This window comes from Carcharhinus amblyrhynchos, unplaced genomic scaffold, assembly GCF_965287045.1.
Source record: "Carcharhinus amblyrhynchos unplaced genomic scaffold, sCarAmb.v2.hapA chromosome_250, whole genome shotgun sequence".
NCBI lineage: Eukaryota > Metazoa > Chordata > Chondrichthyes > Carcharhiniformes > Carcharhinidae > Carcharhinus > Carcharhinus amblyrhynchos.
In genome coordinates, this window is record NW_027649990.1 from 21,360 (window position 1) to 39,068 (window position 17,709).

Genomic DNA, 17,709 nt, shown 5'->3' on the forward strand with positions numbered 1-17,709 from the left:
CTAACCCCTCCATTATCTTTTAAGTCTCTCTAAGATCCCCCCTCAGCCTTCTAAACTCTAACGAGTACAGACCCAGTCTATTCAATCTCTCTTCATAGGCTAACCCCCTCATCTCCAGTATCAGCCTGGTGAACTTTCTCTGTACTCCCTCCAAGGCCAATATATCCTTTCACAAATGCGGGGACCAAAACTACACACAGTACTCCAGTTGCAGCCTCACCAGTGCCCTGTACAGTTGCAGCCAGACCTCCCTGCTTTTATATTCTATCCCCCTTGTTATAAAGGCCAACATTCCATTTGCCTTCTTGAGCACCTGCTGCACCTGCAGACTGGGTTTTTGCGATTTGTGCACAAGGACCCCCAGGGCCCTCTGCACCGTAGCATGCTGCAGCTTTTCACCTTTTAAATAATAATCCCTCCTACTATTAGTTCTACCAAAGTGGATAACCTCACATTTGCTAACATTATATGCCATCTGCCAGGTCCTCACCCACTCGCTCAGCCTATCCAGATCTCTCTGCAGACTTTCCACACCCTCCACGCAATTTGCTTTTCCACTCATCTTCGTGTCATCAGCAAATTTAGTTACCCTACACTCAGCCCCCTCCTCCAGATCATCTATGTAAATGGTAAACATTCACTCTAGCCAGTCTCCTCCTCTTTATACATTTGTAAAAACTTTTACTATCATTTTTTATATTTAGAGCTGGTTTAGCTTCATACTTTCCTTTATCGCTTTCTTAGTCATTCTTTGTTATTTTTTAAATCTTTCCCAATCTTCTAATTGCCCATTATTTTTAGCCGCTCTGAACGCATCAGCTTTTAATTTAATACTCTCCTTTATTTCCTTTGATAACTACGGCTAGTTATCTCTTCTCTTACAGTCCTTCTTTACCATCGGAATATATTTCTGCTGAGTACCAAAAAAGACCTCCTTAAAAATCCTCCACTGTTCCTCAGCCGTCCTATCAACCAATCTGCGCCCCCAATCTACATTCGCCAATTCCGTTCTCATCCTATCATACTCCCCTCTGTTCAAACAGAGGACACAGGTTCGGGACCCTACTTTCTCATCTTCCATCTGCATCAGAAATTCAACCATGCAATGATCACTCGTCCCAAGAGGATCCCTCACAAGATCCCTAATTCTACCTGCCTCGTTACACAGTACCAGATCTAAGATAGCTTGCTCCCTCGTAGGTTCTGTTACATACTGTTGAAGGAAACTATCCTGACAGCATTCCAAGAACTCTTCCTCAAGCCCACCGCATCTGACTTGAGTCAACCAATCAATATGCAGATTAAAATCCCCCATAATTATCACCGTTCCGTTTCTGTATGTATCAATTATTTGCTGTCCAGTGATCCCTGGGTTATAGAGAGAGGAAATCAGTTAATTTCAATCCCCACTGGTACTGTATCCCTGTATTATACAGTGACAGACCCATCCCCACCAGTACTGATGTCCTGTGATATGCCCCTGAGGCAGCAGTGCTAACCACTGTGCCACCATGCCCCTGGGAACTGAACCCAGGTCCCTGGCACTATGCAGCAGCAGTGCAAACCACTGTGCCACTGGGAATCAAACCCAGGTCCGTGGCACTGAGGCAGCTATGCTAACCACTGGGCCCCTGAGAATCAAACCTGGGTCCCTGGCACTGAGAGACAGCAGCACTAACTACTGTGCCCCCAGGAATCAAACCTGGGTCTTTGGTGCTGTGAGGCAGCCATGGTAACCACCGTGTCCCTGGGAATCGAACCCAGATCCCTGGCACTGAGGCAACAGTACTAACCCCTGTGCCACCATGCCCCTGGAAATCGAACCTGGGTCCCTGGCACTGTGAGGCAGCAGCACTAACCACTGTGCCACCCTGTACACGTTCAGTAACATAGTGCAGTGTTGTTGTTGAACATGGGTTGGAGTTGTGGAAGAGCTGCAAACTCCCCATTGTGATTGGGACTGAGTGACAGCTGATTGGAGTCTCCTACGCCAATGTATCCAGGCTGGAAACACTCAACACAGTTCTATTCATATATAGTAAGGTCAGATTCAGACACACACACACCTGCAGTTTCTCTCACAACCATCCAAAAAGCACACAGATACCCACCCATCTCACCCACGCAGTCTCTCTCACACACCAACAGTCACAGACAGCCCCACAATCTCTCTCACCCACAGAGACAGTCCCACACACCCACAGTCTCTCAGCCACAGAAACAGCCCCACACAGACCCAGAGTCTCTCACACCCAGAGACAGCCCCACACACAGCCACACCCAGGCACATGCCTGGCTCCTTTATCAGCACAAATGAGATTTTACAATCACTGGCATTTTTATATATTTTTAAAACAAAGTGTTAGGAAAAAAAAAAAGACATTTTAAAAGACAAATCTAAAATCCTGTACACGTTTACCCTCCCACCTTTTCAGACATTTCCCAGTGATACCTCGAGACAGTCTTTGGTACAATAAATTAAAAAAAAGACAAAAGCTAATTGTCACTATGCTCTGAAACTAATGCTTTTCCATATCCCCTTTTTGTAAAAAGTCCTCCTGCCCCAGAGTCTCTGTGGGAGCTGTACCCCCCCCCCCCAACACCGTGTGGGGAACTCAGAGTAGGGGCAATAGGCTGCCTTTAATACTGAACACTAGCACTGTGTTTCCATGTTCCCCACATCAGCCCACACCTCGAGCAGGACGGGGCAATAGATAGAGGCACAGAAGTCTCCAGAAGCTGTGGAAACAGAGATGGGCTGCAGCCAGGAGCTCCACAATTCCATACACACACGCGCACACACACAAAAAACCAACTCGAATGAAATAAAGAGAAGTCACTGTAGTGTTAGATTAGGATTGTTGCAGGAATGCAGGAGAGCTGAGGGGAGGATTGGCAAAGAGAGAAAGGATCAACAGGAAAGAAAGATGGAGTGAAAGCGAGGGAGTGAACTAGAGATGTGTGTACTCTGACCAATCCAGCAGAAAACCTTTTACTGATCAGCCAGGAAGAAAAAGGAGAGACAGAGGCTGTGACAAACTCCAGAAGCACTGTCCTGTGTCTTTGCACCAGTGTTTGGAAACAGTAAAGATAGCCATAAAATCAGGAGAGGAAAAGCAGAGAGGGGGAAAGTAACTGAGGTGAGAGACAGCATGAGAGAGATCGAAAGTGAGAGATCCAGATTGAGAGAATCAGAGAGAGAGTGCGAACGAGCCAGACTGAGAGAGAACTCACCAGAGTGAGAAGAGTGAGTGGGCGAGCGAGCCAGATTGAGAGAGCACCAGGGTGAGGGAGAGTCTGACAGCGAGCAAGTCAGAGCGAGAGAGAACAGAGTGAGTAAGAGTGAGTTAGATTGAAAGTGCCAGAGTGAGGAAAGAGCAAGTGCGAGAGAGTTAGTTTGAGAGAGCACCAGAGTGAGGGAGAGTGAGTAAGTCAGATTGAGTGTGCCAGAGTGAGGGTGAGTGAATGAGAGCTGGAGTGAGCAAGTTTGAGTGACAGCGCTAGAGTAAGAGAGATTGAGTGCAAGAAAGAGAGAGAGAGACAGACTAACAGAGTGCCAGAGTCAGGGAAAGTGAGAAAGAGAGAGCAAGAGTTAGAAAAGAGGGCGGGAGAGCGAGAGACAGAGAGAAACCAATTCCTGGAGGGACAGGGATCAGAAACTCCACCATTTTCTCAGCAAAAAAAACCCAACAATGCCCTTGGGAGCTCTGGCACAGACTATTAAAAAAATGAGAGAAAACAAATGTACAGGGGAGCTCAGCTCAGATCAGCAAGTTGCAATGAAATAGTCACTGGCCCTTCACTCGAGCAGACCCTGCACCACCACCCCACTCCCCTCAACTCCACTCCCCACCCTGACCCATGCAGCACTTGATCAATGTTATGGCTTTATTTATTTCCATCTTTTATATAATATATAGAATTTGCTTTTATCTGTGTGAAGTTCTTATCAGGAAGTGGCTGCTGAGCTTTGCTGGGGACAGAAGGCCATCATGGCGGTGCTGTCTGCTTCACCTCTGGATCCCAGCTGCCTGGAGCCCCTGGAGCTCTCAGTCTCAGGGCAGGGGGGGCCAGGCGCCGGGTACAAACTGTGCACAGGCATGACGGTCCTAGTCCGAAGGTGCAAAGCCGAGGATCCTCGTGGTGTGGAGTCCGGACTCTGGGGGGAGAGGAGAAGGAAGGCGTGGGCAGAGGCAGCAGGCTCGGAGGCCAGTGGCGGGGAGGCCGACAGCAGCTGGCGATGGTGGTGATGATGGTACTGCTGTGGCACCCTGATGCTCCCATGGCGGTACAAGTGCTGCTCGTTACCTTGGAGGTGCGGCTGTGGAGCCCCAGTCATGGGGTGAGGAAGCAGCGGGGGGTACAGGTCGCTGCTGCTTCGGGTTGGTGCGTCTCCGCTGGTCCACAGGCGCAGCTGCTGCTGCTGCATTGAAGGCAATGGAACCTACAAACAATACAAAACAGCAACATCAGCAATGACAGAACAGTCAGCTTAACAGCCAGGCTCAACCAAAACCACCTGCAAACACCCTTTCCACATCTCATTCAATCCTGCTCTGTACATTGCTGGCGGGGGGGAGGTGGTGGTGGCAGCATCACACATCTCAATTCAGGCCAATAATGGTAGCTGGATTAAAATTCCCCAGCTTCTAGAGAGAGGGGAAATCAGCCAGGGTTCCTGCTCCGGTTCCTGATCACTGTCCAGTGATCCCTGGGTTAGAGAGAGAGAGAGAGAGAGAGAGGGGGGGGGGGGGGTGGGTGAAATCAGCTAGGGTTCCTGCTCCTGATCACTGTCCAGAGATCCTTGCTGGTGAGTGCTTCTGAATTGCTGGGCTGATGGAAGTGAGAATGGAAATTGTAGGATCGCTGGTCATAATCTTCCAGTCTTCTCTGACTCTGAGATGCCAGAGGACTGGAGAATTGCAAACATTATGCTCTTGTTAAAAATAAATTATAAAGATGATGCCAACAATTACAGAGCAGTCAGTTTCACATCAGTGGTGGGAAAACTCCCAGAAACAATTATTCAGGAATTAGGAATCACATTGAAAAATGTGCATGGATTGGAAAGAGCCAGCATGGATTTCTAGAGGAGAAATTATGTCTCACTAACTTGCTGGAGTTTTTTGTAGGAGCTGACAGGGAGAGGGGTATGAGGGTAATGCTGTGGATGCAGTGTACATAGACTTCCAAAAGGCATTCAATACAATGCCACACAACAGACTTTTGAGAAAAGTTGCAGCCCATGGAATATAAGGGACAGCAGCAACATGGACTGAAAATCAGTGAATAACAGGAAACAGAAAGTAAAGGCCAGTGGATATTTTTCAGGTTGGAGGAAGGTTCGTATTGGAGTTCCCCAGGGATCGGTATTTGGGCCCCTGCTTTTCTTGATACATATTAATGATTTCGCTCTTGCTGCGCAGGGCACAGTTTCAAAGTTTGTAGATAACACAAAACTTGGAAATATTGTAAACTGTGAGAAGGACTGTGTAGAACTTCCAAAGGATGGAGACAGGTTGGGGGAGTGGGTGGACAGGCGGTCAATTTATGAGGTGATATACTTTGGTAGCATGAACATGGAGAATGCAGAAGAGGTTGGGACTGTTCTTGGAGGCAGGAGGAGCTAAGAGGAGATTTGATAGAGATATTCAAAATCAAGAGGGGTCTGCACAGAGTAGGCAGGGAGAAACCGTCTCACTTGTAAAAGGATCGAGAACGAGAGGGCACAGATTTAAAGTGATTTGCAAAAGAAGTAAATGTGATGTGAGGGGAAACTTTTTCACACAATGTTCTGCCTGGAAGCAGGTTCAGTTGAGACATTCAGGATGATTATTTGAATAGAGACAATGTGCAGGGGGACAGGGAAAAGGCAAGAGAATGACACTGAGTGATGATGTTCATTTGGAGAGCCCGTGCAGACAAGATGGGCCAAATGGCCTCCTTCTGCCCCATATCAATTCAGTGATTCTAAGTTTAATACCTCCTACAGCTGAATGAGAAGGGATGGCTGTTCAGCCCCTCGAGCCTGCTACACAGGAACAGGAGGAGGCCATTCAGCCCCTTGAACTTGTTACTTCATTCTATCAAATTATGACTGATCCACACCTTAACTTCCATCAACCTGCCTTGGCTCTATAACCTTTAATGTTTCACTATCAACATCCTGGGGGTTACCACTGACCAGAAACTGAACTGGATTCAGCCACAAGGGCAAGTCAGAGGCAGAGAGTAACTCACCTCCTGACTCCCCAAAGCCTGTCCACCACCTACAAGGCACAAGTGAATGTGATGGAATACTCCCCACTTGCCTGGATGGGTGCGGCTCCAACAACACACGAGAAGCTCAACACCATCCAGGACAAAGCAGCCCCGCTCAGTCGACACGCTAATCACAAACACTCACTCCCTCCACCCCCGATGCACAGTGACAGCCGTGTGTACCATCTACAAGATGCACTGCAGCAACTCACCAAGGCTCCTTAGGCAGCACCTTCCAAACCCACCACCTCTACCATCTAGAAGGACAAGGGCAGCAGATACCTGGGAACACTCCCAACCTGGAGGTTCCCCTCCGAGTCACTCACCATCCCGACTTGGAAATATATCGGCCATTCCTTCACAGTCGCTGGGATCAAAATCCTGGAACTCCCTCCCTAACAGCACTGTGGGTGTACCTACACCACATGGGTACTGCAGCGGGTTCAAGATGGTGGCTCACCTATCCCCTTCTCAAGGGGTAATTAGGTATGCCGGGTAAATGCTTAGCCCAGCCAGCGATGCACACATCCTGTAAATTTACTCTACAAAAAGCTCTCCATCTCAATGTGAAAGTTTCTAAATGATCCTTCCCAGCCTCGAGGAGTTAGGAGGGAGCGTGTTCTGGACTTTTGCTGCCCTCTGTGAGGAATTGCATCCGGAAATCTCCCCCCTGAACAGCCTGGCTCCATTTGAAGAACCTGCCCTTCCCCATCACCAGAGGAAATAGTTTCTCTCCATTGACCCAATCAAGTCCTGTATTGAGCTGCTGTGGAGAATGAGGAGTTTGGTGAGGCTGGGGACAGGGCAGCTGGGATAGCCCACAGGGCAGTGCTGTGACTTGAAAGCTACAGACATTGATAGAGGGGCCCTGTGCTGTCAGAGAAATGTCCTGGTGATCAGGCAGAGCACCGCCCCACACCCACATTCTGTCAAGAGTATGCAACTTCCAAACAGCATCATCGAACATAGAACATTACAGCGCAGTACAGGCCCTTCAGCTCTTTATGTTGCGCCAACCTGTGAAACCAATCTAAAGCCTATCTAACCTACACTATTCCAACATCGTCCATATTATCCAATGACCATTTAAATGGATGAGATTCCAGCCCTGCTCAGTGAAGCTGCAGGAATCCCGCTCCCACCTACTGGAAATGGCGGAGGAAAGCAGGAAACTCCACAATGACAGCACGGCCTTCTTCAGAGTCCACACACCATCCCCTGACTCTTCTCTCATTTAGTGGCCCTGCGTCCTTTTCCAAAGGTGGATTTTTCAGCTGTAGGAGGTTGGAGTAAAGAGGGAGTGCGAAGGAGTGATGGACTCTTGACAACCCTTACAAAGACACAGCGATGAAACCAACTTCATGCAAGGGAACAACACAGCCCCAGGAAGCTAGGCAACACAGTGGGCACAGCAGCACACTGGCACAGCAGATCACAGCATTAGCCATTAGCTGGAGCCCATGTATGGGGAGAATAAGACACGGACATGCGCACACGGGCACTCGCGCACTGATATACACAAGCACAAACACAGATATACACATACACACAAACATAGAAATACACACACACACATACATCACAATCACTACCTTTACAAATAAGATAAAAGATTGGCAATCACTGAAAAACGTGACATGTAGCCTGCACTCTGCACAACATTTTTGCTCTTCAAAATCAACTAAAGAATACAACCAAGATCTCCGAAATGAAGCAAAGAAAACAACACAAGAGTTACTTCTGAAGACAGTGAGTGTGCTGGGAGGAAGGAAGGGCCGGATCTTCCTGAAGAAAAGAACTCCATGTCAGTCTGGGAGCAGGCTTCTCCTCCATTGCCGAGAATGGGATCCAGGAAACAGGCAGGTTGTGTCTTCACCATGTCGGACAGACTGTGCTGCGTTCAGACCAGGAGCTTTTTGACTATCATTGGCTCGTGAACCTCCCAATTCCCCAACATGCACTGATCAAAGGCTAGGTCACTGAATGGAGAGGTTCGGAGACCCCGTACCTGTGGACTGTGCATTTCATAGTCCGTGTGAACCTCGGTGCTGTTGAAGTATCGGTTGGTGTAACGCTGATTCCGGGTCTCACTCGAAGAGCCGCTGGAGCCACCTGGGAGTAGGAACGGTCAACGGTTAGAAGTGGAGACCCCAGGAGCAGGGACTCAATTGGGTGAAGGGGTAATGGTGAAAGAGTGAGAGAGAGAGAGAGAGACACAATCAAACAGAAAGATAGAAAGCACATAGAGACACTGCAGGTACAAAGCACAAGCAGCTGACAACAGCAGCATGGAAAAGCAGTAAGACATTCAGTTACACAGGCCACGGAACGGGACGGGACCAACATTGCCAACTAAAACCATTATCAATCCCCCAACTCCAATTGGAAATCGAACAAATTCAAAGCAGCAGCAAATATCAAACCCGTCTAGAAGCACAGAGTGACAAATAACCCATTAGAACACACAGCTTCCAGTACTGTAGCCCAGTGTTATACAGCAACAGACCCATCCCCACCAGTACTGTACCCCAGTGTTACACAGCGACTGACCCGTACCCACCAGTACTGTACCCCAGTGGTACACAGCGACAGACCCATCCCCACCAGTACTGTACCCCAGTGGTATACAGCGACAGACCCATCCCCACCAGTACTGTACCCCAGTGTTACACAGCGACTGACCCGTACCCACCAGTACTGTACCCCAGTGGTACACAGCGACAGACCCATCCCCACCAGTACTGTACCCGTGTTACACAGTGACAGACCCATCACCACCAGTACTGTACCACAGTGTTATACAGTGACAGACCCGTCCCCAACAGTACAGTACCCCAGTGTTACACAGCGACAGACCCGTCCCCACCAATACTCTACCCCAGTGTTATACAGTGACAGACCTGTCCCCACCAGTACTGTACCCCAGTGTTACACAGTGACAGACCCGCCCCCACCAATACTCTACCCCAGTGTTATACAGTGACAGATCCGTCCCCACCAGTACTGTACCCCAGTGTCACACAGCGACAGACCCATCCCCCTGTACCCCAGTGTTATACAGTGACAGACTCGTCCTCACCACTACTGTACCCCAGTGTTATACTGCAACAGACCCGTCCCCACCTGTACTGTACCCCAGTGTTATACAGTGATAGACCCTATCCCACTAGTACTGTACCCCAGTGTTGTACAGTGACAGACCCATCCCAACTTGTACCGTACCCTGACGTTATACAACGACAGACCTATAACCACAAGCACTGTACCAAAGTGTTATACAGCGACAGACCCGTCCCCACCAGTACTGTACCAAAGTGTTATACAGCGACAGACCCATTCCCACCATTACTGTACCCCAGTGTTACACAGTGACAGACCCGTCCCCACCAGTACTGTACCCCAGTGTTATACAGCGACAGACCCGTCCCCACCAGTACTGTACCCCAGTGTTATACAGCGACAGACCCGCCCCCACCAGTACTGTACCCCAGTGTTATACAGTGACAGACCCGCCCCCACCAGTACTGTACCCCAGTGTTACACAGCGACAGACCTGTCCCCACCAGTACTGTACCCCAGTGTTACACAGCGACAGACCCGCCCCCACCAGTACTGTACCCCAGTGTTACACAGCGACAGACCCGCCCCCACCAGTACTGTACCCCAGTGTTATACAGCGACAGACCTGTCCCCACCAGTACTGTAGCCCAGTGTTACACAGCGACAGACCCGCCCCCACCAGTACTGTACCCCAGTGTTACACAGTGAGACCCGCCCCCACCAGTACTGTACCCCAGTGTTATACAGCGACAGACCCATCTCCACCAGCACTGCACCCAGTGTTATACAGTGACAGACCCGTCCCCACTAGTACTGTACCCCAGTGTTGTACAGTGACAGGCGCATCCCCACCAGTAGTGCTCCAGTGTTATACCGCAACAGACCCGTCCCACCAGCACTGTATTGAGTGTTCGACTGCCTTATTGAAGCTACAAATGAAGGTGAAAAGCCAAAGGAAAAAGTAGGGGATGATGATAAGCAGAAGTGTTTAGACAAATGGAATGATGGTGTTCACTGGTGAGGAAAGAGCAGAGTCCTGACAAGGCTGGATATGAACTCCAGGAGAAGGAGCTGGAGACAAGCTGCTATTCTTTCATCAGAGTTGTATCTGCTCACTAGTGGAGCAGAAGGATGGTTTTCTGGTGCTGCTTGTGCTTGTTCCAGTGTAGCACATCATTGGTTCCAAGAAACAACCAGGATGATCATGTACACCGTCAAATATCAGACGCATGTTACAGGGGAGCCCGCCACTCTGCTCCATGAGAAACACTGCAAGAGCATCACTCCTGGCTTCTTCTCACACATTCCGCAGCAGCAATCACTGGACAGTGATCAGGAGCAGGAACCCTGGCTGATTTCCCCTCTCTCTCTCTCTCTAACCCAGGGATCACTGGACAGTGATCAGGAACAGGAACCGTGGCTGATTTCCCCTCGCGCTCTCTAACTCAGGGATCACTGGACAGTGATCAGAAGCAGGAACCCTGGCTGATTTCCCCTCTCTCTCTCTAACCCAGGGATCACTGGACAGTGATCAGGAGCAGGAACCCTGGCTGATTTCCCCTCGCTCTCTCTAACCCAGGGATCACTGGACAGTGATCAGGAGCAGGAACCCTGGCTGATTTCCCCTCGCTCTCTCTAACCCAGGGATCACTGGACAGTGATCAGAAGCAGGAACCCTGGCTGATTTCCCCCCTCTCTCTCTCTCTAACCCAGGGATCACTGGACAGTGATCAGGAGCAGGAACCCTGGCTGATTTCCCCTCTCTCTCTCTAACCCAGGGATCACTGGACAGTGATCAGGAGCAGGAACCCTGGCTGTTTTCTTCTGAAGTCGACAGTGAATTTACAATCAGGTATAAGGTGACCATGAACTGTGGAAGATAGATCCCTGGGTTAAAGGGAGGGGAAATCAGCTCTGACAAAGGGTCATCCAGACTGGAAACATTGGCTCTATTCTCTCCACACAAATGCTGTCAGACCTGCTCAGTTTTTCTAGCTTTTTTTTTCAGGTTCTAGCAGCCACAGTATTCGATCTGTGGAAGTTGGATGGTTGATGGAGGGAGGGCAGTGGATCAGGGCAATGAGGGGGGTGGTTGAGAGAGGTAAGCCTGTACCTGAGCTGGACAGAGAGCTGGCAGTGCTAGCTGACTGGCTGTGTTCCACTGAAGGGCTGGTCGAGATGCTGTTACTTGTGTTTGTCCCTTCATCCAGTGTCTTCTTGAAGAAGTTGTGTTGAAGTGCATAGAAAGGGGTGATTCGTGTTTTTGGGTCATAGTCCAGCATCCTCAGAATCAAGTCCTTGAACTTCAAGTACTCAGCAGGTGTGTGGCCAGGTTCACCAGCCCGCCGCCCATTGGGACCCCCAGTCTCGACGCCAATGATGTTGTGGAGTTTGCGTGAGGCAGCTGCTTTGTATTCCTGAGAAGAGAGGAGGGAGTACGGTTACAATCCCAGCTGCTCCTGTTACTACTGTCACCCACCACTTACCAGTGGCACCAGACTCACTGCCCCCCTTAGCCATGTGCCACCCCCCCCTTGCCCCCCTCCCCCGACACCCCCTCCATCTTGCCCCGATCTGCCCCCTCGCCCCGACCTCCCCTTGCCCTCTCCCAATCCCGCCTTGCCTCTCCCCCCTCCTCCCTCTGCACTCTCCTCCACCCCCTCCCCCTGACCCTGATACAGGGAGCTACGGTGTGGAGTTGCGCCCTTTCTCCAGCCCACACACAGTGCATCGTGAAGACAGATACTCAGCCCAGCAAATCCACTTTCCGAACAATTCAGTGCCACCAGTACCCCACACACACCTTCTTCATGTCCTTCACTTTCTTGATGGCCCACAGTCCATCAGAGAGCTTCTCAAAGTACTTGCGGGCTTTGGGTGCTTGTTCCAGCATGTGACTGGGAGGAATGCCAACAACCTCCACTATCTTATTCATCTGATCCACCTAAAGAGGGAAAACAGAGAAGGAGAAGCATTAGGTAGCCACAGCACAGAGTTGGGGAGAGGCAATAGCTCCAACACTGTACCATAAGCAGGCAGGAGGACTGTAATCTTACCTCGTTTGACCCGCTGAAGAGAGGCTCTCCAGTGTGCATCTCCACCAGGATACAGCCCAGGGACCACATGTCAATGGCCAGGTCATAGGGCATGCCAAGCAGCACTTCGGGTGAGCGATAGAAACGGCTCTGGATGTACTGGTAGATCTGTGGGAAGAGAGAAACTCAGCTAAGCAGGCCGCACACTTTAACAACAGCTGCTTGGAGGAAGTCTGGAGCAACATCCAGTACAAAGTGGGCAGTCAGGCACGAGGTTGCGTGACCGTTCTGTTAGAATCACATGATAGAGAGGTCGCCAGTATAACAGGCTTCCTATGTTTATCAACCAGCACAGCAACTTCAAACAGTTATCCAAACGGGGGCAAATATAACAGCTCAACATCTCACAGGATACCAGCTCCCGACTACCTGTTATTCTATATATAAATCAATTCCAAAGCCCTTCATTAGATTCCAGTCTGTAACTCACTCCCGGGTATCTGTTATTCTTTATAGAAACCACCCCAAACCCCTCAATTAGATTCCAGTCTATAACTCTCTCCCGGGTATCTGTTATTCTATATATAAACCACCCCAAACCCCTCGATTAGATTCCAGTCTATGACTCACTCTCGGGTATCTGTGATTCTATATATAAACCACCCTGAACCCCTTGATTAGATTCCAGTCTGTAACTCTCTCCCGGGTGTCTGTTATTCTATATATAAACCATCCCGAAGCACCCTGCCTTGTCCGCACACACCCTCCTGCACGCACACACACCAGAAGGGCAATCTTACCCTTTGCCCAAGCTGGCAGGAGCTGCCAAAATCCACGATCTTGATGGCGCTTCGCTTGGGGTTACACAGTAGGATGTTCTCTGGCTTGAGGTCACAGTGGATGATGCTGAGTTCAGGGGTTGCCAGGAAGAGCAGGGCCGTACACATCTGCTGGGCAAACTTGCGGGTCAGGTTGAGGGAGACCCCACGGAAGTTGGTGTTCCGCAGCAGGTCATACAGGTTGTAGGAGAGCAGCTCAAAGACCAGGCATAGGTGGTTCCGGAACATGAAATGTCGCTTCAAGTGAACTGTGTTGAGAGGGGGAAAATGACAAACATTGAAACAGAGCCTTTATATGAATTTTTTTGTCATTAACTCTCTCCCTGTATCAGGTCGATGACTGATCCTCCTTTCCTTTCTCTTTCTCTCCATCTGCATTCGATTAGAATCCTTTCCAGCTCCCACTCTTTCCAGGCCTTACTCAAGGTCGTTGACTGGGTTTCTCTCTCCATAGCTGCTGTCTGAACTGCTGAGTTCATCCAGCATTTTCTGTTTTATTTACATGATGCTGAGTTCCATGCCTCAAACAGAATGACTTTACGAAGCAAGTCGGGAACGGAAAACATTCCTGAACCTGAATCCTGTTCCTACTGGAGAGAGGAGTGATCGCTTCACCGGGACAGGATCTCACCTCACAGCAGGTGGCCATTCTTAAAAGATATTCATTCTTATTGAAAAAAAAATTCTATTCATTCCTGGGACATGAGCGTCGCTGGCTGGCCAGCATTTATTGCCCACCCATAGTTACCCTTGGAGGGCAGTTGAGAGTTAACCACATTGCTGTGGCTCTGGAGTCACATGTAGACCAAACCGGGTAAGGACAGCAGATTTCCTTCCCTAAAGGGAAGGAGATGGTTTTTCCAACAATCAACAATGGTTTCATGGTCATCAGCAGATTTTTAATTCCAGAAATATTTTATTGAATTCAAATTCCACCATCTGACATGGCAGGATTCGAACCCGGTTCCCCAGAACATTAGCCAAGCTTCTGAATTAGCAATAATACCACTAGGCCATCACCTTTTGGGGCTATGGGTGTTGCTGTCAGGGCCAGCATTTAATGCACATCTCTGTGGTGTGTGCCTAATTCGCTGACATTTCAGAGGGCAGTTTAGAGCCAACCATATGAGAACTCTGGATGAAGACAGATTTCCTTCCCCAAAGGATGTTAGTGAACCAGTTGGGTTTTAATTACAATTCAATCATTTCAAAGTCATTATTAATGAGAGCAACAATTTATCCCAGAGGTTTGAAGGAATTAAATTTAAGTTCTCCCAGTTACTGTAGTGGGATATAAACTCATGTCACTGCGACAGCAGCCTACGCCTCTGGTTTTGGTCCAGTGACATTGCCCCTAATGTTGGTACCCACTGTTCCCTACCCTGCGTTGCTGGCTCCTCTTACCAATGTAATACTTCATCTCAGTGTCATGTTTGTTCATGAGCTCCAGAAGGCGCAGTTCAATCTGGGCTTGGTTCAGGAAGGCTTTCTTGTTCTTGATGATCTTAACTGCCACCCATTCCTGTTCGTGGTGATCGTAGGCCTTCACTACCTGGAGGAAGGACATACAGAGAGGGAGAGGAGAGTGAACAACATGGAGGGAGAGGGTTGCCTTCAGAAATGACAGTAAAGCAACAGGGAAGAGAGACAGCATCTGAGTTACACAGCCCAGCTGGTAACTGTGCAGTCTGAGACAGAGGGCTGGAGGAGGGTGCAGAAATGGAGATTTTCACAGTAACTTCATTGCAGTGTTAATGTAAGCCTACTTGTGACACTAATAAATAAACTGTAAAACTGCGTCAAGGTCATAAAGGGAATTTCCCAACCAGCACGAAGACTCAAGAAGGCGACTTGCCTGGACACCTCCACCCCGCCTCCCCACCCCCACCCACCTCCCCCCACCCCAGTCAGTGCTGTGGATTTTGTTTGAGGATTGGAATGGGTGTCACAGGGTTTCAGATCTCCTCAGGATCTGTGCACAGCAGCACCCAGCATCGGGATGGGGGGAATAATCAGACAAGGTGCTGAGAGGCAGAGCAAGATGAGTGGAGCTCACGACTGGTTTCAGGCATGTTTCACATTGTGGAGAAGTGAAGTGAAGTGGGAGAGACAGCCAACTCCCTCATAGTTCACCAAGGAGGCTGGCCTCTCGGCCCCATGTCCATTTGTCATCAGGAGCAAGAGCCCTGGCTAACTGCTCCCCATGTCCATTCCCCTCTTGGCAGTCAGATCCATTTTTCAGTACATTTGCTAACTGGGTCTGGACCTCCAAGTGCTTGCAATGCCTCGCCATGTTACCTGTCCAAATGAGCCCTTCCCAATCAGCGAGTCGATCTCGTAACGCTCCATCCACTTCTCCCCATTCTTCACAATGTAGTCATAGTTATCATCATCGTAACCGTCATTGTAAATCTTCCGCTCCTTCTTGTTGCTGGAATCTTCTGGAGGAACGTGTTGGGCCCGACGCTTCTTCTTGGCATAGTACACCTGTGGAGGTGGTTTCAGCCAGATGAGAAAGGAAGGGTTACACATAGTACAATGCATCGTACAGAAGTACCAACTGACAGTTGCCCTTCTCACTCCTTCAGCAGGCCACAACAAACCCTGACTTCAATCAGCAAAACGCTTATCTGGTGGAACTGTCACCACCTCCCACAACGTCAAAGCTGTTTCCAAGATGACCAATGGCTTCTAGCCCACAACCAACTGCCCTCGCTCCCCACCTGGCCCCCACTCCCCTCCCCTTGCTCCCCACCTGGCCCCCCCCTCCCCTCGCTCCCCACCTGGCCCCCGCTCCCGGGTGAGAGAGAATGCATCAGACGAAGAGGACACTGCACAAAACAGATAAGACTTGGCTGAGAGCATTGTTGATGTTCACACAGTTGGGGTAGGGGTGACTGGTAGCACTGCTACCCCAGTGAGTATAAGTATTTTCAGGTTGGGGTGACAGGGAAAACCAAGCAGCCCAAAGGGTAATGACAGTGGGAAGTTTGCGCAAGCAGCAATGGCTGGATTCCTCACCTCATTAATGTGCTTGTATGTCTTAATTAAATCCACGGAGAGTTTCCTCAGGGGCGCTGTCCCAGGTTCACGGAAGCTAAGTGGGATCCTCCTCTGTAGGATCGTCATGTCCGACAGCACCTGCACAGAGAAAGAAAGAGAGCAGTTAGGGAAACCCATGCACTGCCACGGCACCTCGGGGGGGGGGGGGGGGGGGTTGTGTGTGTGTGTGTGTGTGTGTGTGTGTGTGTGTGCGCGCGCGCGTGTGTCGGGGGGGGGGTGCTGGTTTGGCAGGGGAGACAATTGATTGGAGTTGGGGGTAATACAGGGAGAGCATGGTCAGAGGAGCGTTGCTCCTGACAGCAGATAGTGGGAACACACGATCTGCCACCTTCAACCAGCGCTTCATTCACTGAATTGGCCAACAAACAGTTCAAGGGCAATTGGGGAATAGGGTCCTGCGGTCGAAAAGCAGGTCAGCATTCACTAGCTGGGCTGCTGGCTGAAGAGGAAATGGACAGCAGTGACTAGCAGAGAGAGTGTCCACACAGAGCCCTGCTCTTAGAAGCAGACGGAAGTGTAGCAGAGAGCAAATTCACCGCCTGCATTCACGTCGATGTTAGTGGCCTCCCACCCAGGCAGCTGGACATACCCTGTCGCTGTGGTTGCCTCTCTGGTGGTCAGATGTGGGTGCCCGGCCAGCGGTCACACCCCAATGGTGCCCCTGTCGGACCTGTTGGAGCTCACACATGGGTTGGACGTTGCCGAGAGGCAGGTGCCCGTGCTGGTTTGACATGCTGGGCTCAGCGGGGGTGAAGCCAAATGAGGCAGCCAAGCAGTGCGAGGAGGGGGGCTTGCATCCTGAGCTGGTCCCACCTGTGTGAACAGAACAAAAGGCAGTCAGGAGGGCATGTTCAAGCATAGGCACACACACACACACACGCATGTGCGCACGCACGCACAGATTAAGAAATTCTTGCGTTTCTCCAGCAACTCAGGACATTTCACAGCCAATGTAGGAAACTCAGCAGCCAATTTACACACAGCAAGATTGCATAATCAGCAATCCCTTTTTTCAAAAGTGATTTTTTTGAAGGTTAAGTATCGGGCCCGAGGACATCAGGGAGAACTCCCACTCTACTTCCAAATAGTGGCCGTGGGTCTGAAAGACAACATCTCCGACAGCGCGGCGCTCCCTCGGCACTGACCCTCCGACAGCGCGGCGCTCCCTCGGCACTGACCCTCCGACAGCGCGGCGCTCCCTCGGCACTGACCCTCCGACAGCGCGGCGCTCCCTCGGCACTGACCCTCCGACAGCGCGGCGCTCCCTCGGCACTGACCCTCCGACAGCGCGGCGCTCCCTCGGCACTGACCCTCCGACAGCGCGGCGCTCCCTCGGCACTGACCCTCCGACAGCGCGGCGCTCCCTCGGCACTGACCCTCCGACAGCGCGGCGCTCCCTCGGCACTGACCCTCCGACAGCGCGGCGCTCCCTCAGATCTTTCAGGAGCTTT

At 50.4% G+C, this 17,709-nt stretch overlaps 1 protein-coding gene across 3 annotated transcripts in view; it reads right to left on the bottom strand.

The window, feature by feature from the left end:
• Positions 1-2,313: 2,313 nt before the first annotated feature.
• Positions 2,314-17,709, bottom strand: part of LOC145338932 (dual specificity tyrosine-phosphorylation-regulated kinase 1A-like) — a 44,939-nt gene continuing 29,543 nt past the window's right edge. For 2 of the 3 annotated variants that reach the window (XM_080183329.1, XM_080183328.1), the window contains exons 2-11: positions 16,848-17,071; positions 16,217-16,336; positions 15,494-15,682; positions 14,600-14,747; positions 13,157-13,443; positions 12,378-12,524; positions 12,125-12,265; positions 11,435-11,738; positions 8,270-8,373; positions 2,314-4,444 (exon numbers count right to left, since the gene is read on the bottom strand). In XM_080183329.1, the coding sequence (XP_080039455.1) occupies positions 3,950-4,444; positions 8,270-8,373; positions 11,435-11,738; positions 12,125-12,265; positions 12,378-12,524; positions 13,157-13,443; positions 14,600-14,747; positions 15,494-15,682; positions 16,217-16,336; positions 16,848-16,991 (2,079 nt within the window). In that variant the 5' untranslated portion in view covers positions 16,992-17,071 and the 3' untranslated portion in view covers positions 2,314-3,949. The remainder of the gene's footprint in view (positions 4,445-8,269; positions 8,374-11,434; positions 11,739-12,124; positions 12,266-12,377; positions 12,525-13,156; positions 13,444-14,599; positions 14,748-15,493; positions 15,683-16,216; positions 16,337-16,847; positions 17,072-17,709) is intronic. The other variant, XM_080183330.1, reaches the window with a different exon arrangement.